Here is a 24943-nt window from a genome sequence, read left to right as displayed (position 1 = left end):
GTTTCAACTCCAGCATACCCATCTCCATAGCAGTTCATCTGAATGGCCCAGTGCTCAGCTCTGACCTTCCAAGCTGCAAAACTGGCTCAGACAGACGAGGAAATTCACTGTTGCAAGAAAGCTGTGAGGAAGTCTACGACAGAGTCATAAGGATGAACACAGAAGGACATAAATTCCTAAAGGGAAACACAAGGAGCTGGAGGACAGCGACTGGAGACTGAGAAAAACTCTGGCCAGCAGAGACTCTTCGAGTGTCTTCTTGGGGTAGTGAGCGTGCATAGCTCAGCAGCTCACTGAATCACCTAGAGATCTCTTAGATCTATTAGACAACAAATGATTGCTTTATAAGTTGAAACCAGATGTATCCTGATCACAACATCTCTTTGTGCATGCTTAGTGGTGCCTGAACCAAATGATCCAGTACAGCAGGGTTACAAGAGTATCACCAGCATAAAAATCCTAAGACTGGCCCATTTCAGCTGTTCGTAAACTGGGGTACAGTTTATGAACAGCTGAAATGGTGTCCACTGTCACTACCAGGAATGTATATATTCTCAGTTTACATAACAAACAATAAAAGCTCTACCGTAATGCCAGTGAAAGGATTTCTATCGACTTGGATGGGCGATGGATAGAGTTTTAAATGAGATAGAAAATTATTTTCTCTGCTTGCTGTTTATCAGAAATTGATCTAAAGAACAGCTGACTTAAAAAGAATATAATGAAAATAATTTATTCAGTCTAATTGCTCTGATGTTATAGAAATATTTGTCTAGGATCAGATTAATTGGTATGAAAGAAACATTTTGGACTGACAAACAATCTTAACTTTCCTTTTCCTTGTTATTTGATTTCAGTTCAAATTACTTAATAACTGAATGCAACTTTATAAAATGCCCACTGTATGAGAAAAGGGATAAGCAAAATATTACAAGCACTCCTGTGATTAAGGCATTGACCCAGTTCTTTGTGTTTGTATTCAAAAATATAAAGAATAGCACAATTTCCTCTTCTCTTTACTTCTAAGTACACAAAGCTGTGCAATGCTTTTTCAGTAATCCAAGTCAACAGAAATCTGAGACACAGAAGCTTAAGTCAGCTTTGTATTTCTGAAATTGAAAACCGACCAGGCTAGTCATTTTGTTCTTTCTGGTCATCTTATGGACTTGTGCTATGCCTACACTAAAACTGCTGTCCAGCAGTGGGGGTTTTTTTTGGTTGTTTTTTTTTTTTTTTGTAAATAGGATCCAGTTAAGCACATTCTAGGACATACTGAGGTAAAACAGGAAAGATTTTCCAGTTCTTCAAAAGTTTTTATGATAGTGGAAAGCCTAATTCTCCCTCAAACTTCCAGCACTTAGATTGTATTGCTGTTTGTTCAGATGGAATGGGGATTTGTATCTCTGCTTTGAACAAATAGGCAGACTTGACAGAAAAAATTATATCAGCTGAAAACTTTCCACCATGTCTACCAAAAAAATCACACATGCACCTATTTGCTAAAATGGAGCATGCCCTATCAAGCACAAAGAAGTTACTATAAGTAGTCAGTAATAAATAGAATATGAACAGCGTATGATAGATTAACCATTGTGAAGAGTTATTGCTGACCATGCACAATGTCTTGGCACACTGGACTGCAGAATAAAAAGTAATAGTGGGTTTTACCAGAAAAATATTTCTGGAACTCATTGAACTAATTACTACCTGCAGAAAGAGACTGAGTTACAGATATTTGATTATTAAAAAAATCACAGTCTATTTATAAAATAAAGCCCTTCATTGGGTTAGCTTATAACTACTGAAATACCTTGTTGAGGTCACTTGAGCAATTGACTAGGCTCCATCTAACAGGGAGCAGTGTGCAGGATCCAGCTCTGCCAGCCAGGCTGATGCGGCATAGCTGGGACCCAGGGCTGCGGGCAGCGATTGTGAACCAAAAAGTCAGAAGATCTGCAGGACATACTGAATTTCCGACAAGAAACCAGGACCCATCACATGTTGGGGATGCTGAATGTCTGGGTAGCCCAGACTTGAAGTCTGGATTTCAGCAGTATTGAGTTTTGGTAGAGTCCATTTCCTAACACTTAGTTGTTGTATGACAGACAGATGTCTTCCTGCGATTCACCTACCTGCCATTACACTGGACAATGTACACAGGTGTGAGTGCTGGGTTTAGATCTGGCATAAACACTCCTAGTGCTCTCAGCTGCCCCATATAGGATGCATCCTTCATGTCAAAAAATTGTGTAACCCTGTCCCAGTGCTGCTGTGGTTTACGTCCCCCGTAGTTTAAAATCAAGGTCCCTAAGCAAGGAATGCGAGGTGTCACATTTGTTCGTAACCATCTTGACCTCGGGCCATCTATGTTTTCCACTCCTCAGGTTTCTCCCTGGAGGTTTTAATGAGAAACATTAAAGGCAGAGAGAGAGGGGCTCCATCTCTGAGGTCTTTTTTTTGTCTTCCCTGCACTAGGGAGATATGGCCACTGGGAAGAAGTGAGGTGTTGTACAGTGACAGGGAAAAGGCAGAGGAGAAGAAGAACACGGCAAGGCAGGACAGCATCTTGCTGGCTGGAGGCTGCCCATCTGTCTCCACCAGGTTAGAATGGAAATATTTAATTTGTGATTAGGGACATCCCGTCTGATATGCAGTTCATTTGGTTTAAAAGTTGGTGGCCATGCGTGAGGTGAACTTGCGTCTCAGTGAAAAGATAACTTGCTAATCTGGGAAGTGGCACTTCTCTTGACTATTTTGTGAGAGTTGATTTTAAGCTCCATTTCTCAAGTGCCTGGTAATCTTTAAGGAGCAAAGCTATCCTCATTAGCATGTTTGTGAAATGTGAAAGTATCGTTATCCTTGCTGATGAGCCATGGGGCTAGATCCTAAGAGAAGCCTCTCTCTCAAGGAAATCAGTGGGATACATCACTAAATGCCTTTGGCATTCAAGGCCCAAATCACTGGCCAGGGTCCTATAAAAAAACACAGCAAAGTGCCTGAGTTGAACCCATGTGGACCAAGTCTCAATTCAGTGTGTTAACCACAATCTCTTTTTTCTTATAGACAAAACCTTCTTCCCTTAACTCCTTGAGCCATTTAAAAAATGTTGGTAAACATGTGTATACAGAATTTATGTATAAACTGATGCCTGTAGCTTCACATTGTCCAGTTCATTCACATCTGAATGCATGACATTGTGTGCATTGGGATTTGTAGGCATGCAGGATATTATTATTGTTGCCATGCGTTCTGTTTGCATTATGACCTTCCTTAAATGTGTATCATTGTTTTGTTAAGCAATCAGAATGCAAATACCACTGGCACAGCTAGAAAACATTGAAGTATCCCAAGTACACAAAGTATGCAAACTGTGCAGTAAAGCACACAAAGCCTAACAAGCTCATTAGTACCATCCTGCAGTGATTACAAAGCAAAATGCCTTCTGTGGTGCACCAGTCAAGCTATACAGAGGGAAAGCTTTGCAATGTTTTAATGCAATGTTGACATCAATTGTGTACTGCTACAGCAGTCGTATTTTATTGGCATAAGCTGTTCTGGAAAAGAGGTGCTGTTCTCTGCTTGTACCTTGCCTAGGTATCATTCTTGATTGGCCTTTAGGCACTACATAATAATCGTGAGAATGAGGATAATAATTATAAACCTATGAATTATGGTCTTTGATCAGATCAAAGCCCCATCTAGCTCAGTATCCTTTTTCTGACAGTGGCCATAAGTGTATTTTTAAGCAAAAAACATGAGAAACTGGGCATATATAAAATGACTTTTTCTGATGCAGCCTATACAGCCTTTGAGTTTCCAGCAATCAGCATTATGTATGTGAAATCTGAAACCCTGTAGGTGTCCTCTAGCAGTTTGATTTGCATCGTCATCTCTGAAACCAGACAACCAACAGCCTATTGTTAGTGTACCTTTAACATCCCTGCCAGTACATACATATATATATATATGTATATATATATATATACACAAAACAACCATACACTGTGCAGTCTATGCCACCTACCACTAAAAGAAAGGCACGGATCTTCAGTATAGTCATTTGAAAGGTCTACTGACAAAATTGTCTACTGATAAAAATTTAAAGTTTTAAAGGAAAGTAACCCCGTCATATCATGGTGTCAGAAATCATGTCAATCCTTCTTTGAGGATTGGACTAGATGGCCTCTCAGCATTCTTTCCTACACTGATTTTTTTAGGAATCTATGATTATTCAGCTCCTATAACAGTTAGAAAGTTCAGTTTTAATTAGCCTGAAATAGGAAAATGTCTTTCATTCTGCTTGATTGTGTAACACACATGTAATATTTCAGCTGGTGGAACCAGACGAAGGACTTGTAAGGGCTGTAGTTACGTGGGCACCATAGCCCTTTGGCAAGCCATAGCCATAGCACAGGAGCTGAACTGCTGTACATACATATATCTTCTGGCCAAGAGCAGCAGAGAGAAAGACATGAGCAACATAGGTTTGATCTATCTTAGCAAAAACTTCTCTACATTATTCACCGAACACAGGTTGTGGCTCTGGTGGACACTTATGAGGAGACTTGCTGCACTTCAGGGTATTCTTGGCAACTGACTTCAGCAACTGATCTGAGCCTCCTCCTTTGCAGCAGGACCCAATCAATAATCAGAGTGGTGTTCTGGAAAGAGAGAATAAAAGTATATAGGCAGCAATGGTGGTGAAGCAAACTGCAAAGTGGTCCATTAAACACATCGCCTCAATGTCTGCCCTCAGAAATTCATGTCTCCAGGGTGGATTTCTCTTTTGAGAAGTGGTCCTTTTTACAAGGCAGGAAGCATTAGGTATGCTCGTATCTCAGGCGAAGGGTTTCCTATGCAGTGCCAACAGTTATTCAGCAGTACTCATTATGCAGGTGAGATATATCGCAGTGCTGCTACTCTGCAACACTCTGCAGATCTCTATGCGCCATGTGCACAATGTCTGAAATATAAGCAAATTTATGCTGCACTCATCCTTTTTGTGGTTATTAGTGTCATTTAATATCATCTTCCTCCAGCAAATTGACTCACCAAGCAAAATGCACAAGTGCATTTTAAAGTGGATCACATTATCACGCCTACTTCTTCTGAAGAGCAAAGTGCCATTACTACTTTTCACAAGGAATAACTGCGTAAACTATTTCACATTCTGCAATGCATCAACAGTGTACTTCCTCCCTTCAGTTAGCAATTCAGAAGAGTGATTGAACAGTAATGCATGACTATCATATGGTTCTACAATGGAGAGATAAAATCTAGTGCATCACTTTATGCCTCTTTAAATGTTAGGGTATTTTTTTCCAGAGATTTTCACTGAGATATGCAGTTGTGTCAGTCCTAAGGCCCTGATCCTATTTGGGGTTTCAACAAGGTGTTCGCATTAAAAATACTACTTTTACTCGTAAAACTTATTAGAGGTTTCTCTTTCAACACTACTGTTCGGATGGCATATAATCCTAACTGCATGTTAATTTCACAGTCAGCTGTAGACCAAAAGGACTAATGATAGACAAGTGCTCATATTATTTTATTTCAGATATATTTTCATATTGTTCACTAGCATTCCTTTTTCCTCTGTGTGCTTTATTTTCTAAAAAGTAGGTAAAGTATCGAAGAAATACAACAAGGATGCAGACTGTTAAATGATTAAGATTATAACTAAAACTACAAACTTGGAACCAGAAACCAGCAAACCAAAAATAAGAAACAAGAAGAAATTTTGGCTAAGAAGCATAATCAGGAGAGGGGTTAAGGGTCGGAACCAAGAGCAGCCAACAATCTATCAAGCTGACGAGAAAAGCCAGAGCCCAGCTAAACTCCAGTATCATACATTTAGAGCTGAGATAAGAAGCAGCTAGTGCTTGAGTTAGATAAGTTGTGGTCAGTCAGCATCCAGGGATGAGGGTTAAATAAACTGTAAAAAACCAAAGGATAATGTTGTAGCCAGGAACCACATTTTGCAACCACACATTGGGATAGCTTCTTATGCTTGATTGCTACAGTTGTCTCTGCCCAGAATTGTATGTGGGTCATCAGTCTCCTGGGAAACTGTCTGTGGTAGCCTGGTGGCTCATTGCACTTTGATTGCTCAGGAGTGCTTGTCAAAAGGCTGTCAGGAAAATCACCAAAGTACACACTTGAGCTCAGATCTCAGTGACTTTTGATAGGACTGACCTTTGTGCGTTTGAAAGTCTACCCCTTGTTCTCCGCAAAGCAGTGGCTTCCCATGTGGTCTTTATGTTTACAGCTATGAGTGTTTGGTGTTTCTGTGACCTCTTTTCACTCATTACCACTACGCTCAATATCATGGCAAAAGAAGGGTAATGATTCTTTTTTTTTTTTGCAATTCTAACTAAAATGCTACCATAGCAGAGGGTGTGTGTTGGCCAAGGTCTTTATTATGCAACTGTATGCAGATCACTGTGAATTGCATTGTTCATCTAGTTCAGTGATGCAGCACCAAGGTCACTGGGCATTTTTAAGCTAATGATGAGACCATAAGTCTAATAAATGTGCTTGGTAAATCACAGCAAACATATTGTCATTGTCACAGATGTCATTCTTTCAAAATCACTTGGCAAACACAACTAAAACACAGTCCTTGTTCATGCTTTGACCTGTCCTAAGAATGCACCATCAGGAACATTGAGGAGCCAAGATTTTTTAAGCAGAAAAGTTATGGCCTACAGCTACAAAATCTGTACTTCTAACGGTGCTGTTGCAGTTTACTTAGACTAAACATGCAAGGGGCTAAATGAACATGGAATCAGTGAAGGGCAAACTTTGATGGAGAGCAGATTTTGAAAAGGAACATATCCATTAGTAATGCCAACACAGGCAGAGATCAATTTCATATTACAATGATCTAGGCAGGTTGACATCAATTATCCAGTTTATTTGTGTAGCCATTATGCTGCAGTAACCCATTAGTTGCTGATCCAGCAGCCTTTTATTATCTGTCAGAAAATAATAAACCACCAAACGCATCATGTCACTGTGAGCTTTGCAGTGGTTCTCCACAAGGCTGGGTCACCACATTGCTAATGTTATGCCCTCAAAAAGTGGCGATGTAGTGTCCATAACTTGTTGCAGCTTCAGTGTCTTGCGACCTATTGTATATTTGTATATTTTTATTTTTACATATGTATATCATATATATGTATATTTTTGGCTACCAGGCATGAAACAAACCACAACACCCTGACCACTAAATATGCTTCTGACAATACAGGAGGCAAAGGAAATTTAAAACAGACACAATTTATTAAATTCTTGCTTGACTTATACCAATTATTGATATGAATAAGGGCCAGTAATTCAACATTACTGCAAAAGTCACTTAAGACGTTCAGTGGACAGAAAATGCCAACATGTGAAGGTGGCTGTTTAGCAAGGAGCTGAAATAAGCGTGGTGGCAAGAGAGGCCTAAGACAAGACAGAGCTGAGAGCTGTCATGTCTTATTCTCAAATGACATAAACCAATGCAGGATTGAAACCAGTTTCATTGTATATAAGCTTTCTGTGGCTTCCATGCTAAAAAAAGGAAAAATATTACCCTTTGCTAATGGATCTATTTCACCGGGAAGCACAGCATGCATCCCATTCAACGTGTCAGCAGCTTTCAATCCTCAATTCAGTTTACCAACAGTTAAACTATTCAAGGCCTGTATAACAACCTTTTAAAGATGTGACAAGAAGATTTTTGATAAATAGTAGAACCTTGGTACTACAAAAGTGGCCCTTGGCTGGCTAAGGAGAGCAGGTCTCTGGATGCAACCTGACGTTTTGTCAGCAGCTGCTGTTCAGATAACCATTTTATTGTCACTGTGTACTCTGACCCACACTATAGTCTCCTTTCACTCAGAATATGTTTACTTTCATACTATCCTGCATTTTTGTTGCAACAGAACAGCAAAATGTTTAGCCTACAGAAGAATGCTGCAAGCTGGTTTCCAAGGGTGACCTTGAGTACGGCTGGCACACAAGAAGCGCAGTGGAAAGCACGTAGTCTCCTATACCACTCCTATACTGCCTGTGTCCAACACTGGTGTTACCTTCTGAAATAACACAAAGGAACTAAATAAGTACCCATTTTTGTGTGTGAACGCACATTCAGAATTGCACTTTCATGTGCATGCTATGAAAATCAAGAAAACAGATTAGAACTTTCACCCTTCAAAACCGTAATTTTTTCCCTGCCCTTTTGCTCTGAAGCTTATGTTTAAGTCTTGTGATTTTTTTAACTCTTTGGGGTGGGAAACATAAATTAAAAAACAGTCTGTGACCCATTACTATTTTATAACCTGCTCTTTAGCAAATTGAAAGTAATAGCTTGCCAGGCTTGTATTTAAACTTTCATGGAATGATGTGAGGGAGTGAAATACAATGACTCAGACAAGAGAAAAGACAGGAAAGCTAGGTGGTGTTGGGAAGTCCTGTCCAGAGAGGTAGAACGAGTATATTACCAAATATTCATGCTTTGAACCAATCCCAGACCAAAATAACTTTTTTTTTTTTTTTTTTTTTTTTTTTTTAGGTAGTGACTGCTTATAATGGTGAACATAATATTTTTAGATTCAGGAAGCATACAGGAATAACAGGGACGAAAGCACCATGGCCGTGCCAACCTACAGAAATGAAAGCTATGTAAAAATGCAGAAATTTGTTTAAAAGAAGTTGAAGAAGGATGGCTAAGAGCTTTAAATCCTCACAGGCAGCACAGAGACCCCGGAAGGGCACCACAGCGGGAGCACAACATCAGTGCATACCGCTTGCTGGAAATCCCTTGGGAACAGGTAAAAGGAAATCAGCGTGGCTAAACAGTAAAGCAAGGGAAGTTATTGAAATTAAGAAGTTAGCATTCAAAATGATGAAGCTGCATCTCAGTGAAGAAAAGTTGTAAATTCAGAGAGAATAAACATAAAACTATAATTAGACTAGCATTTGCTTTGTATATGTTGCGGCAAAATTTCAAGGTGTTAATTTTATCCGTAAGTAATTTGACTCATCTATGACATCAAAAGAGAAATTGATGGCTTGATTCACTGGTTTCCCTGCCATTCATATCATGCAGATCAGGATGAAAATGAATATAAAGTGCTGCGGAATGGAGCCATTTTATATTTGTTTTAGTCAGTATGAATGATAATAGGAAGTATAGGCCAAAAATGGATCTAAGTGTTTTTAAACCTTCTTTTCTGAACTTCAGAAGTGCAACCATATGAATCTTCCCCCATTCATACATGAGAATGCCATTAATACATGGTAAATCAAACTGCCCAATTTTATAACCACACCCTGGAGTCACTTGACAGGTTTATCTGTGCCTCATTAGTGGAAAATTTACTCTCTGATACAGCACGGCCAAATCTGTCATGCTCACAAATGCTGATCTTACAAATGCACATGCTTCCCACTTATGTGCAACGAGATCCTGCCTAGCTGTATCCTCAATTTGCTCCAGGGTCATACCTCCCACTTTCCCCTCTTGTTCCTGTGTCCATAGGCTTGCAACAAAGAAATGAATAAACGCAGCAAGTTTTCTTCCATAAATGAGTTGTGTTTTTTTAAGGAATTGGCGAAGTACATATTACCTTTTGTTTACTTCTCAGGACCCCCTGTCTGAACTAGTTCTACTGGAGTTCAGTAAAATGAATTCCAGAATGGTTTGCACAAGAGTTCTTAAAAAACCAAATATGCCAGCAATGGAAAATATTTTTGCCAAAGGCTCTTTCAATTCAGATACAGAATCACTAGCTTGAGGACAAACTGATTATCTAATTTATCTCTGATCTGAAAAGGATTAGAGCACAATTCATTTTATATATTCTTGAGCAGTTTTGCCATACTAAGCTTCTGCATAACTGCTTACAGTATCAGGACCCTCTCTCACAGAACCATTGGTTCTGTCTAGAGACAGAAATATTTTCTAGGCATTTCACCAAAGAGTTCAAAATAATGAAAATATTGGTGGATAATCAAGATCATAAAAATACTCATCAAGAAGAAAGACAGTTTAAAACACTGATGAAATAATCTGCTGCCATTTATTTCCTTCACATTTCCCTTTATTTCATCTATTTCTTTCCTTAGCCCTTTCTACAGCTACGTTCATTTTCTCTACCACTACTTACTGGATTTTGCTCTTGTTATGACTGCACACACATTTCCATTCCCTCTTGATGGCTTAATACTACTAATATTATATTTTGAAACATCATCTTGTGCATTCTGTGCTTCATTGTTATTACAAAAATGTTAGGTTCCTGTAAAACTAAAAGCAGCAAATAGATTTTTTGGGGGCAGATAAAATTGTGGAGATTTGTATTTTGCTTGTTCAAATACAGTTCTGCCTTTCAAGAGACGTTTTTAGTAGTTGCCTTTGCTTTGTGTGGTGCTTTTCTGCAGTGACAGCAGGCAGTGGTTTAGTGGCAATTTTAAAATATAACATTACCGTACATTACAAACAGTACAATAGTGTTTTGGACAGCAACGCCTCTTAAAAAAAGCAAAACCGAGATGACTTTCCTCGTTTCCTCTCTCAGCTGTAGAAACCTGTTCTTGGACAATTCTTCAACATCACAAACTTATTCTTCTGTTAAAAAAAACCCAAACCCACACACATAAATTCTGGATATTAATTAGTAATCATATAAGATGGCAAGCTGGGTTTTTTTTTGTAACAAATAAATCTGTATTTTCACTTGATTTACTAGATCTATTAAATATTTACATTATTGCTTTCCAGTTACTCTCTAGTATATATATTATATATCAAACACTCAGAACAGGATTTTTTTAAAATTATCGTTTATTTCATATTTTTTCATTTTTACCTCCTTCTGAACACAAATGTTTTTCTTTATTACATTATTACAGTCATCTACCTGTTAGCTTGAATTTTTATTTCATTATCAGCCATTAGGCAAATAAAAGGTAAGTCATATAATCTAATTTTGTTAATGGAACTTAATGCAGCTCAGCAATCTAAAAATAAGTCAATAACTCCTTGCGCATCAAGCAACCACAACCAGACTGTAATAAGGCTACCAGAAAATACATCTCAGAAAACTGTTAGGAGTGCAAAAAGTCCATAAAGTAGAGCACACGGATACGCAATAAGAAGCTGCTGTCCTTCCATAGCCAACGCAGAGGTAAAAATTTTGGAGGCTGACAAACTGCACCACCCGATAATAAACAGAGCTAACAAAGTTCCCAGGATCCCCCTACGAGAAAAAAAAAATAAAAGAAACATGACAGAGTCCACTTGTTAGTAAATGTAACATCAAATCTCATCAAACTCGAGCTTGTGTCTAGCAGCTTGTTATTGATAAGGTAACAGCCACTGGAAGAACCAACGACTGACTAACAATGAAAGTCAAGCCTGAGAAACAAATTAAAATAGTTATGGGATACAAAAAGGTAATTTCTTCAGCATGGATAAAAGCAGCAGCTTCATCAAAAGTACTGCTAAAAAGGACAATGCACTTCCAAATAAATCTGTGCCTCCAGCAGATGCAGCAGCTAAAGTTTAATTTTAAAGTCAGCAAAGGTCCTATTGCAGCCAAGATCACCTTGTAGAAGTTGTTAGGATCTAAAATGACACTACAGACTTACTCTTCCATCAGGCAGCCTGACAACCTGGAGGGGCTGCATTTTTTGGTGACATATGGCACAGGTTTTAAGTGTGCCTCTGACCCTGAGGAGAGGCAATGAGGCTCTTAAAGAATCACACCTCAGCTGACCAGGCAGAAAGGTGGTGACTGCCTCCCAGGAGAAAGCTCAACCGGTCCTTTAAAAAAGGGTCACACTGAGTAGAAAGTAAGGGATGGGAAAAGAACTGCTGAGGAAAAATATTTTGCTCATCCTGGCATCCTTCTCTGCACACTGAAAGGACAGCAGCTTTCCACACTGCCCCTTGGTGACAGCTTGGCCCTTCTGAAATCACATTCTGCCACCTCTCAAGCACAGCGTGGCCTGTAGAACTGATGATTATGGGACTACAGTCAAAAGCCCATTGAAATATTCCTACAGATTACAGAGAGCTAACTATTAAACCCTGTAGGAACAAAATCTTGCCAATAAATAATGTTTCATATGTGCTTTATTTGCACTCTGTATTTGCAGCCTGCTTCTGTAAAATGCATGAGATCACACGCGTAATATGCTGCTGAAGTACATAATGAGATCGGCTGCCTTACACACTTTTGCTGTGTCAGTCTCAAGGACTTTGAGAATGAATGAACCTCTGCCACCTGCTAAAGGACTTCCTGGTGCCCCACTCTTCCCAAGTGTCAGCAAAACACAACCAGAAGTGAGAATAGACTACGTATACTTACCTAGGTCCATTTATTAGAAATAATCTCCACTAACAATATTTTTGCAATTAAACCATGGTGAGTAAAGCTCTCCGTATTTAACTGACTTAGTTTACTTAATGCAATCCTATCACATAAAAGAGTTAATTTCTTGGCAATCCAGTCTCCAGGCCAATAAGGTATGTGGTGTGATCAGCTCTCTGGACTTTGGGAGAGGAAGGAGAGTATTGATTTTATGATGACTCAGCACCTCATTGCAACTTCAACCCGTTAAAAATGTAACATTAAAGACCATGTGATTTAACATCCTCAGTTCAAGTGTTCTTTAAACCTATACAGGGAATGCACTGGGCTCCGTGAACCAAGTTCCTGGCTGCTGTGCCAAGTGGTGATGATAAGATGCTCACCTAAACAGTCAGCCAGAAATTCAGAACTGGTGTGGATGGCAATTTGAGCTGATACCCATGCTGGCACAGGGATAGGATGCAACAGGAACATACTGTGTGATGACAATTTTCAGCTAGTCTAATGACTCTTTCGGGGGCTACTACAAGGTAGTACAATTTGGAGCTGTGACTGCTCTGCCTTGCACTGAAGTCCAATGGCCTCTCATGGTTTTTTCCAGGACTGCTAGTGAGCAGGATGGAATGGTGACATAAAATCATACTGGAGCCAAGAGATACCTCTGTGCACTTATAAATTCAGTCCTCGATCTAACAGCATGTTACTGCCAAATGGAATGGTTTGGCTTTAGCAGAGAGCTTGTATCTGGCATGTCCACGAGGGCCAAATCCTCAAGCATGAGAGAAGCGCAAAAGGCAGATATCATGCTCACAGTTACCAAGAGGACTCAGGGTGTGCTGGCATGAGATTGAGTTGAGGGGACAGACATGAGTGGACTGTCTCCACACCTCTCTCTCACAACCTGCAGATGCCAATAGGGTCCTTTGCATCGACTGGGTCTAAGAATCTCTTCCTCCACTCTTACACTAATTTCCTTCACCATTTAGTTAATTCCTGTTCAGGACCTTGATATTAAAGAATTGTTGTCGCATTTTCCAAGAAAAAAGTCTGCTGATTCTTCTTCCAGAAAGATGGCCTAATAAACTTGGACTCAGACATGATATCAGCATAGATGGGCACAAACAAATCTGTTTCCATGCAAGTTTGCATAAAATAACTGGTTTTCTCTTCAGTACTATTCAGCACTCAAAATGTTCCATATTTTGCTTTATTCAGTTGCAGTGAAATAGCTAATCATGAAAATTGTTGGATTAGTATGTATCTTTGCAATAGATGTATGCATTATCTCACCTGTATTTTCTGTGAAAACAAACATTGAAGTTATTTCTGTCTATTTCAAAGTGTAAAGAGCTAACATTTTTACAGATATTTTACAAAAATCATGAATGTATTGCTGTCTTTTCTTTGCCTTTTTAAATTAAAAATAATAAAATGTATGTTGGATTCAAAAGTTGCCACTTAGTTTTAATAGTATGTTCATAGTAGTTAACCTTGGTACTTGCTGCATTCAAGCAGTTTCACATAGCAGATAAGAAAGGACTGCAGAATCCTGTAGACAGGCACTGAACATTATCTATTAATTTCAGAAATAATGGTTTAATTTTGTAAAGGCTATTGCAGTATAGTATTTATAGATTTTCAAAATTTCTGTAAATTCACAGCATTTTACAAATGTGCGGTGTATGCTTGGGGATTCCTTGTACAGACAACAGTACCCCGTGCAGTTTTAACAGCTGGTCTGGAGATCACCTCGTCTGTCCTACAATTATGTATCTGCACCTCTTATTAGGGTGGATTATTAAACAGGTTAATCAAGAAAATAAGGGAAGAGTAGGAGAACAGAGAATAAACGGCTTCCTCAGTGTCACTACTGTTCATCTCATCAAGGACAGCTCAGAAACACTTTAATACATGGAATATGGTCAGGTTAACCCATCATAGCTCCACAGAAACACATAACAAGGATTGTGCCAAAATCTTCATCCCACTATATAATTTCCTTAAAAAATAATACATATATACATAAAATTGCTGCTTTTCCAAAGAAAACAAAGAGGGGCACTGTCTTATTCATCAGCTGCCAAGTCCCATAAGTAACAGATTGGAGAGTTAAAAATGTGAGTGAACAACAAAGACTAAGGAGGGGAACCCTTATTAATAACGTGTTAACGACAGATAAAAGTACTGCTCAAGGCCTTCAGGAAAGACCTAGAGCTTCCTTGTACTTTTCTTTAGGTGAACAGAGAGGTAAACACAGTTTGTATCTCAAAAGGCTTACCGAATGAGGGGGAAAGAGAGGCTTGCACATAAATTTCCTGTTCATAGGCTTATTGCTGAACACCCACACACACATGCACAGATACATACGCCACCACAGATTTGGTTTTCCAAAGTTTTCAGTTATTCTCAGGTTTGCAATTACACCACAACTATACCTCAGAGTATATGACTCTACCACATCTTAAACACTTGTTCTAATAATCCATATCATTAAGGGTTTCTTGGTTATTTCATTCTGTCACACAGAAGCTGATCTACAAAAAGAAAGGAAGAGTAAGGATGGGAGCCTGATACTATGAACAAAAAAGGAACAGGAGTGCCAGCTATATAAAACCAAAGTCTAGCAGTCACTTTTAAAATTGACACCTGAGTTTGGCCACTGTTGACTCTGCAAAAGAAAAATCACACCCAAGGCTGCTGCAAAAATCAAAGGCACTCTCAGTCCAAGCAGGAAATAGTGGAGTTAAGGACTCAAATTAAGATGAATATGTATCACCTCACTCAAACACAGTCAAGTTTTGTCCATTTCCACCTATATGCACAAACAAAATGGTGGTTTTCCTCACAGTTTCAGAAGCCAAAATTCACTGCTAACCATTTACAAAACGTTCTGCATAACACCAGCGTTCTGACTTACTGTCCTCCATATGATTTCTGTTGCCATAGACAGCTACTTACTGTAGCGAGAAGATGACTGCAGAAGAGGACAGGATCACCATGGGCAGCAGGCAATAGCCCAAGACACTTGCAACACAGCCATGTGAGACTCCTGGGACACTCATCAAGTTCAGCAGGGTATGCATAGCAAGGCACCCAATGGCGCTCATGCCATACACGTAGCCAAAATGAACTTTTCCTGCCTGGAATAAACACGAGTAAGCATGAAGCATTAGTAGTGAGCAAGTGATAGCAAAGTGGTGGGAGAAGACAGAAGGCAAGCACTAAGTTTGTTACTTTTTCTTGTTGACACTCTCTCTCTGCTTCGCCTACATCAGTTCAATTGTAAACCACAGTCAATAATTTTGGGTGATTTTTGCATCAAAAAATTCCAAGGTACAATTGTGAGAATATGCTTGTCACTGACTTAAAGTTATAAATAAGGCTGATTCTCAGTCTTGGGCTCTGAACAGGACAGGAATTGGTTGGGGAGACTTGGGAAGGTCTAACTGGTAACCAACTGCAAAGAAATTATGGAAAGCACATTTCAGTGTATATATTTATAGGTGTATATGGGGCTGTGGAAAAGTGTCCTAAGCAAAATGGTGAACTGACTTGCTTGATTTTACATCATCATTTGTATGAAATCAGACTTCCCCATCCAAACCTCCAGCTTTAAGCAGGCCTGCAAAAAAACTAGTAAAACTTTGCTGAAAGTATGCTGGTTTTCAGGATGAATGTGTTCACTCTTCCTCTTGACTACCATGAGAAAGACACATCTCTGTGGTTAGATCAATACAACATGTTTATTTCAATATAAACCTGAGCACTGTCAGCTCGTGTTCTCTTTTGTTCCAATGAATGAAAAAAAAACCCCAGGTGTTGGATTTTTCCTAGGTTTTACTCCTTTGTGTGAGCTTAGTGTCTGCAAAAAGTACCAGTCTGACAGCCTGGAGCCTGATGTTTTCTAATTTACACACGAAGCTAGTACAACAGGCAACAGTGGCCACATCACCACCAATTTCTTCATCTCCTGCCATCTTTTTGAATTATCACCTCCAGGCATGAGGGTGTTGTTCACTCCCCAAAATGAACACTCACAAAAGACTGTTAAATATTTTTCCTCTCTCTTCAAGCTTCTAACAAATGAAATACTTAATGTCAGCTCTGCAATACTGTCATTTTCACATCTGTACATCAGAAATAAACATTCATACATCAGAAATAAACAGTGATTGGGATGAAGATGGTTTTGCCTACTTTGTCTTGGTACTTTGTATCCTAATGATAACATGCATTTGTGAAGGAGAAAGCTCAAACCTGGGACTCAATTCTTAACTCAGGACCATGAAATAAACTTCTGAAATGAAGGGCCACAATGCATCACCTTCCTAACATATAACAATATGTATATACATATTTAATACACAGGTGTGTTTGTGCATACACACACACATTATATATTGCATATGATAAAACACATGAGAATCAAAACTAACTAGGTCTCAGTCTTCTAATAATTTTGTAGTTTATGTTTGGACTCTTTTGTGATGGATAAGACAGAAACATCATTGAAGCATTTTTCATGGTTTGCAATATTTACAAGTATCTCTTCCATGATAGTTAAGGAGGATTGAGAAGCCCTCCCACTTTACTTACCCATATGTTTTAATAAAACCTGGGGTAAACCAACTTTGAGGACCTTCCTTCTCTGCCCCTTCTTCCTGTATGCATTTGAGTGGAAACAGATCACTGGATGCCAGCAGTATTTGAGCTGGACAGGTATCAAGCAACACAGTGGAGAGAGCCTAACCTGGTACAGCCAGGTTGCTATATATCCTCGCAATGTCCAAAGTGTTGGCCTTTTCCCTGCCACTGCGCTCCACCATAAAGGAATAATCTGTTCCTGAAATCTTCCTATTTAGGTACAGAGTCCTTTGCTGGCATTTGCATACTACTGGTATAAAATAGTCATGAAAAATTGCTTCACCAAATAAAATTAATGATAGCTAGACATTATGTGGGACAGCAATACTAGCTTATTATCAATTATAATTTCAGCCATCAAAGATTTGTAGTGAGTTTAACAACTGCAAAGGTTTGGGGCAGCCTTTACTGCAGACCAACTAAGAAAAACTCTGTTTAAACAGATGTAACAACAACTACAGGCTCATATTTTAGACTGTTTCAGTGTATTTAATTATTCTACACAGCACTATTTAGCAGATTAGTTTAAGACTAAGAAATTATGTAGACAGAGATGAAGGGAGCTCTAGCATTAGCAGCTTACTGAAATCTCCACTTGGTGAAATGCTTGATTTGTGGTGCAGGGGAACAAGAGAGAAAAAAAAAAAAAAAAGCAGCTGAATATGTTGGTTCCAATTCGTCTTTCTTAACATATGTAAATATATTGACTCACACATGCGGGAATACTCCCAGTTCACAGTGATGTAAGCAAAACCAGAATCAGGCTTGATTAGTCTGGCAGGCTTTGATGAATGGAAAGAGCTAAATTTGTCCTGCGGAAGGAACAAGGTTAGAAGAAAGTCAGACTTTGTGCGCTTGTTTGCATCTGCCTAGGGTGGGTACTACTATCCTTAGTTTAAGTGGATGGGGAAGTCTGATTTCATACAAATGATTATGTAAAATGCAAAGCAGCTGAGAGTCGGGCTTCTGCTAACTTTCGCACTGCTGTTGTTTCTCTATCTGCAATGGAGCTGTCCTGTTTTACGCCAGCATGAAGAAGATAAGTCCTGATGCCAGGCTAACAACCCTTTCCTCTTTTTCTCCATGCTCTGAAAGAACTGCTACCTTTTGAAGAATATCTTTGCATATTTTTCCATAGTTAAAAAGCTGAAACGAAATAAAATTTATAAATTATTTTTGGAAACAAGTTCTCAACCAAATTATGTTCCTGGTTCTATTAGAAGAGAATTATTCAAGTACAGAAGGATATCATAGCTTACACAGCTGAAGAGCCACTTTAGTATTCAAATGCATCTGAGATAAAATGAGCAGCCTGAATTTATAAGATGGCCCGTGGAAATCCCATAGACTTATTGCTGTGAAGTTGTGGCACAAAAACACTAGGTTGCATCAAAGGAGTTCCACTGGCCTAAAACTGAAGCATTGAAAATAGTTGGTTTTCTAATGACACTTAAAACTCTTAATATCCCAGAATAAATATGGTAATTAAAGTACTTTATTTCAATAATACTGGTTTAATATTATTTATAATTGTTGGCTATGCAGGGAGCAACATCAACAGCAAATTTTTTTTTTCCCATGCTTGCTTTCTTTTAGGTTTCCTTCTATTTTTCTGATTATAATAAATTCAACACTTTCTTCTTTTATTCCCCTCATAATTTTATTTCTCTAGGTGGAAAACAGCCTGTCTTCTCTAGCTTCCCACCTTCTTTTGCTTTTATTCCCTTTCCTCCTGCCTTTTCTACCCTTTTAGAAGATTTTTACTTTTATAAGGACATAAATAATAATACTTGCTATTTCTATTGCAGTTTGCAGATTTAAGGTACTGCACTGACACCACAAATTGAATAAAAACTTGCAAGAGTCTTCTGATTCAGCACTATTTATCACAGAGGAAATAGAGAATTAGAGCCCCATTTCTCTCACCTCAGTCACAGAGCAGTAAAGCCCTTCCCAGAACGCTCCCACCTTATCCCTGTCTGACAAATTGCTGCCAACAATCAGAGGTGTACTTCAGCAGCACTGGAGAGCCCCTGTTGTCAGTGATAAATAGATGAATTTGGAGAACTGTACAATCCCTGTTCAACTTTCTTCCTGTAGGAAAGCTATATTCATAATAAGGAAAGAGGTTAAACACAGGCTAGCATATTTTGTTTAGCAGATGATGTAGAAAAAGAATATAAACTAAGAAAGGACTAGCAAAATTTATAGAAAGGCATTGCAAATTTGAGGTGGGAAGGAAAAGGCTGTTTCCATTTCCTTTTTCAAATTATTCTAGTTACATAATTTTTTTTTTTTTTTTAATATCTTTGCACTCCCCAAAATAACATTAAGACAAGATAATTTCCAAACAGTTGCAAGAGTGTTAGAAAAACCTGAGCTGGTCTGCTATGCCTTTTTATTGCCTCCTTTAAAACCTCCTTGTTAGGTCCTTACCTAGTGCACACTGCTATGCTTTGGGTGTTCAGAGCCTCTCCAGAATATACACTGCACAGATCTGTACTTTGTTCATATTAAATCCCACCCCAAAAAATGGTGTGGTCTTTTCTTTCTGCTGGAAGTAATACATCACTTCACATGTATTACAATTACATTATATTTAAACTTTATGCTGGTACTTTCAAAGCAAGGAGAATTTTTAATATATAATCTCAGAATAAACAGCAGGAAATGACTCATTTCATGCCAGTACTACATCTTATGTAACTTCACATGCATTATCACCTAGGTATTAGCTTGTTAGGAAAGAAATCCCATAAGATTTCTACCACAGCCTACCAGCAGCAATGTTGCTCCAAGGGCCAAACAGAAAATCATAGGTCCGGTGAGGTCTGTCTCATTCATAATGCTGCCATCTGCAGGCTTCATTGGATTTAGAACCGTTAATGTTTTTTGCCATATATGCTCAAAATTGATCCCAAGTTCTACAACGAGAAATTCCAGGATTGTTAACTGCTCACAAGAAAACAACACTTTTCCAGAAACCCACTGGATACCACAAGACTTCAAAAAATAAAACAGATTAATTGCTTTCATGAAGGTAATATTGTAGGATGATGTATTCTGTACTAGGAACGTGATATCCCTGCCATATCTAAGAGTCAGCTCTGACTCTAAATGGGAATATTAATTTATTAACTCCAATTTTAGGCAGCGAACTAAAAAAATGCCCTCAGCATTTTTGAGTTAATATTTGTTTTTTCTGTATTTAAAACACATATATCTAATGCCGCAGTAACTCAGATTTTGAAAAATGTGTTAATTAATAGCAACCACAGAATTCAAGATACTCTAGAATACCGAGGACAGAGATATATGCTTCAATTCTGGCAAATCTGACAAGAGATGTGTCTTAAGTCTGAACTGCCAGAGGCACTTAAAAATGACATTCTTCCCTTCAAGGCAAGTTAGTAATACTGTACAGTGCTTTATAAGTTTGTTTTTTTTTTTCATTTAAAAAGTAATTACTGAGGACTCCTAGAAACAGAACAAAATTCTTCCCCATTAAAGTCGATGGGAATTCTGCCGTTAACTTTGCTGGGGCAAAGTTTTCTTTTGTAACTTCTGCAGAAGCACTTCAGCATGCAAGAGCAACCCTCTTCCCCAAGATGCTCCAGTAAGGGAAAAGTTACATTCAGAACTGAGTGCCAGAATTACTGATTGTCAACGTTAGATCTGTTTGGAAAGCAAAGTCTTTACCTTATTCCACCAATCCATCACCTCAAGCTGAGCTAAAACATTATATAAACAAAGTTATTCTTTATTAAAATGTGTGTCTTTGGTCAGATTTATGTGGCACACAGACAGGAGTATCTCTGAAGGAGTTGTATTTCAACATCATTTTCACAGGGTGAGCTGCATGTGGAGTTAAATGCTTGGAGGTCTGAGAGATAGAGATCTATAAGTTATCTATATCAGAGTGATCTTGCTGTTTTTAAGGTGGTAGTAGTATCTTTTAAGTAGTAAAAACTCCTCTTGCCTTCTAGCATGTAAAAGCAGGCTGAATATACCCTTTTTACATTAGGCTGAAATAACCACAAACAAATACTCTGATTTTTTTTAATGTAGCACAAGTATTTTGTAAACTGCAAAATCAGCCACTAGTGTTAGGACGGTTCAATCACCATAAACAATAATATTGTTCGTGTAGTCAAATGATGAACCAGTCAAAGCTGAAAGCAGCTTTCTCAATTTCCTTCCTGCTAACAACCTATTTAGCATCTTCAACTATTAAATTTATTACAAGATATGTAAAAAGGATTATTATCAGTATTTATTAATTATAGATGTTCCAATCTCTATGCAGGATAAACACAGAGTGGAAAAAAATATTTGGAAATGTGAACGCAAAACTTATTGTTATGCTGTCATCTAGTGGTAATAAAATATGTGCTATACATGCCATAAGGCTGAATGAATCCATGGTGAATTCGTGTAAGAAAATGTAGGTTTGGGGGCCAGGGGCTGTTGGGTAAAGCTCACACAGCCAGGCTTGGCAGCTCTGCCACAGTTTCTCTAGTGACTGCCACTAGCGGGCAAAGAAAAGTATAGGCAACTCCAGGAACTACATATATTGACCCTGGTTTTATTTTTACCTTCTAGTAAAGGAGGTTCCTCATCAAATCCATCAGCATAACTAAGATGAGAGAGAGCGTCAGGACTGTATGTTGGCTGCAAAATCTGACCCATGTAACTCTGAGAGGACAGAAGCATTTCTGAAGGGGCAAAAGCACTGGCTGGAGGTTGCTCTCCTGTCAGGCTCCTAGGACAAGAAGCAAATCACAGCAAAACAAGTAACTGCAATGAGCAACTCCACAACAGCTTATAGGTGCTCACCATCTATCACGGTTTAAATTTTCACCTATTTTCAATTTGGGGAACCTGGAAATTTTCTGGGCACAGCATCCACTGTGTGTAGTGAATGCTGAGCTGCTGACCATGGCTTTGCTTCCCTTCACTGAAAACCCCTCTGAAACCAGGCAGGGCTCCTTGCGCACCTGCCAGCATGTTACAGCCCATCACACCCATTTCTGCCCCCATTCAGCTCAGCCTATGGCAGAGCCCAGGCCCCTAGGCTGGGGGTGAGGGGAAAGCGAATTTAGCATCTCTGAGGGCACACACAAATTTAGGCACTCCTAACTTTTCCACCAAAGGGCCTGGTGACATTCCTCAGATAAGTCCATACTGCTAGAAAGAGACATATATTTAGATTTTTTTTTTTTTTTTCTTGAATCTGGGAAGGAGCTTAAAGCATTTCCAGCAATATGTGCTCTAAAAGCCACATTAATAACATGATACTCAGTCACTCCAATTAGGTAAACAACTTGTAACATCTGTATGTATAAGAGTAGCACAAAAGCAAATCCTTTATAAAGAAAGGTTCAATTTTAAGTAATTCTGCCTTGGAAAAAGTCTAGATGAACTCCTGAAGCTCTTTCCTGGTCCTGCAAGCCCCGAAACCAGACGGATTCATCAGCTGCTCAATAGCGAAGCTGCAGCAACACCCAGCTTCCTATTGCAGTTGCGTCGAAATCTCAAGCAGGAAACTCTCAGAACTTCTTTCCCTCAGTGTCCCTCTTCCATCATCAGAAGTCACCAATAAGTTTAAAAAATAAGAAAAAAAAAACAATAGGATTTTTCCTATCTTTATACTGCTGTGGCTTGTATTTCTCCACTAAAACTTCCACTGTATTGATTATGCAGTCCTTTTTTGGCAATTGCATGCTGGTTTTTGTCATTAATTTCATTTGAGCTTTGAGATATATCACCTTTTCTCTCTTTGTTTTGTTTTGGGTTTTTTTTTTTTTTTTTTTTTGGTAGCATACTTACTTTCTACTTCCACAGAGGTTTTCGTTAGATCCATAACTGTTGTAACCTTCTTCCTGGTCATCTATGGTATAATTGGAGTGGTAAAAGTCAAAGTGAAACTGCTCGAAATTTGACATTCTGGTTGGAAAAATGATTGTAAATATCAATAAAATAGCCTTTGCAACAAGCCAATATCTGTTTTGAATTGTCCTAACCTTAAATTAAAATAGCAAACTTTAAACGCACAAACTCGGGAGTGTCTTTCTGTAGAAACTCATAGAAATTTAGAAGTAACAAAAAAGGACTCTTTACTTTCTTTTGCTGTAATTAATCTTCTTTCACTGTTAATTACTGTATATCAATTTATAAGTGGTATACAAGATTTCCTGTCTTGTTACTGTTACCAAAAATAACCTAGAGTAATTTTCAAAGAAGACATATATCAAGTAAACTATTGTTTTAAACAGTTCATTTCCCTATTTAAAAAAAAAAAAAAAAAAAAAAAAAAAATTGTGGCCACATCTGAATGCTTAGAAATTAATGTTTTTAAAGAGGTATTTTGCTGGGAGGACAGAGGGCTCAGGGGGATCCCATCAATGAATATAACCATTTGATGAGAGGGAGTAAAGATGACAAAGCCAGAGTTTTCAAACCATGACTGGACAAGCCCCTGAGCAGCCTGCTGTCAGGCTCTTTTCAGCTATTCATGTTTTGCAATATTATATATGACTATCATAAAACAACAGAAAAATACAAATATATTATCAGAATTTGTGATTTCTGATTAAGGACACTGTAGTTGGTATATTAGGAGTACCAGAGAAACATTCTCACTGGTTAGCTGCATGCCTTTGAAAAGGACAGCTCACTGAATTACCAAATAGTAAAGAAAACGCGTTAAAATGTGTCTTTCATTCCTGTTGACCCATAGTTCAGCTCTGTAGCTATGGACTGATTAGACTAAGAAAGGAACAACTTGTCTGTTTTCCCTTCTACATTGTGACTAACTGTTTTTGTAACTACTTGAAATTTCCACACATTGGGCCCATCTCATGTATCCTGTGCGTAGGCAGGACGGGTTGTCTGGATCATATATAAGCAACATAAGAAATGAAGTGCTGTAACACATCATGTACCTTTTGGCATTATAGACTGTTTCAAAATGCAAAGATATTTTATTAATTCTTAGACGTGGTCTGGGTGCTTCTTATGTTATTAGCATGGCTGACTATAAGTCCACAAAACAGCTTCAAAATTGGCAGGTCTATCTTCCATGCTTTCAGTAAGGGTACCCACAAGATGAAGGCCTGACCCTACTTCACCTCAGTGTTACCTTTTTACGGAGCCAGAGGCAGCAAAGAGGTGACACCTGCTCAGTACAGTGCATCGGTTCAGGAAGCCCTCAGCGGGTGGAGGCTGGGGGCACCTCTGCGGACTGCCTGATCCAACTCCACAGCAGGCTGCTCAGGGCCATGTCCTGTTAGGTTTTTAAAAGTCTGACTTGGTCATCTTTACTCCCTCCCATCTGGTGGTTACATTGATTGATGGGATCCCCCTGAGCCTTCTCTCCTCCCAGCTAAAGTTCTTCAGTGACTGAGGGAACACTCTGAGCAGGATTTGCCTGTAAATGCACAGATGTGTGCATGTATTTCACCACTTGCCTAGCATTTATGGGGTTAAACTCTTAAAACGCACAGAGAAGTTATATAACCTGATAACCATAACCATATCCAATTTACTTAGATTTTCATGTAAGATATTCATCACTCCTAACATTTGCTGTTTTCTTCACTTTTGCCCTCTTTCCCAACTTTCCAAATACCATTAGCAAAAATATGCTTTTCCTCTCACAGTTACTGCCATAGGTATCTCTGTTTATATCAAGCACACACTGCTTATGGAAAAGATCTTTGAAAATCTCTTTGTAATGTAAAAGTTATAAAGATTAGTATTTCATCAGGGACCTTGAAATGCTGCATATTAAAATTTCTAAATTGTATCCCACAATAAGACTAATCTGTGGGAACCAAATTCCTCCATTTACCTAAAGCATTCAAAGTAGAAGTTATATTATTTTCTTAACTACTGACCAATTGTTCAAGACTTCCAAATTTAGAAGAGAAATAATT

General features: G+C 38.6%; 1 protein-coding gene across 2 annotated transcripts; it reads right to left on the bottom strand.

The window, feature by feature from the left end:
* Positions 1-11083: 11083 nt before the first annotated feature.
* On the bottom strand, positions 11084-22951 carry YIPF7 (Yip1 domain family member 7). 2 transcript variants are annotated; one of them, XM_009957653.2, is made up of 5 exons: positions 22836-22951; positions 21602-21768; positions 19785-19930; positions 15321-15502; positions 11084-11246 (listed from the first exon to the last, which is right to left on the bottom strand). In XM_009957653.2, the coding sequence occupies exons 1-5, from the start codon at positions 22949-22951 to the stop codon at positions 11084-11086; spliced, it is 774 nt and encodes a 257-aa protein (XP_009955955.2). The 2 variants fall into 2 exon arrangements, with proteins under 2 accessions (XP_009955955.2, XP_086320637.1); XM_086464511.1 differs by having other exon boundaries at positions 21602-21757; positions 22843-22951.
* Between the last annotated feature and the right edge of the window lie 1992 nt (positions 22952-24943).

Source organism: Leptosomus discolor, chromosome 4 (genome assembly GCF_034619465.1).
Source record: "Leptosomus discolor isolate bLepDis1 chromosome 4, bLepDis1.hap2, whole genome shotgun sequence".
In the NCBI taxonomy this organism is placed as follows: Eukaryota; Metazoa; Chordata; class Aves; order Leptosomiformes; family Leptosomidae; genus Leptosomus; species Leptosomus discolor.
This window is presented reverse-complemented; position numbering and strand designations above follow the sequence as displayed.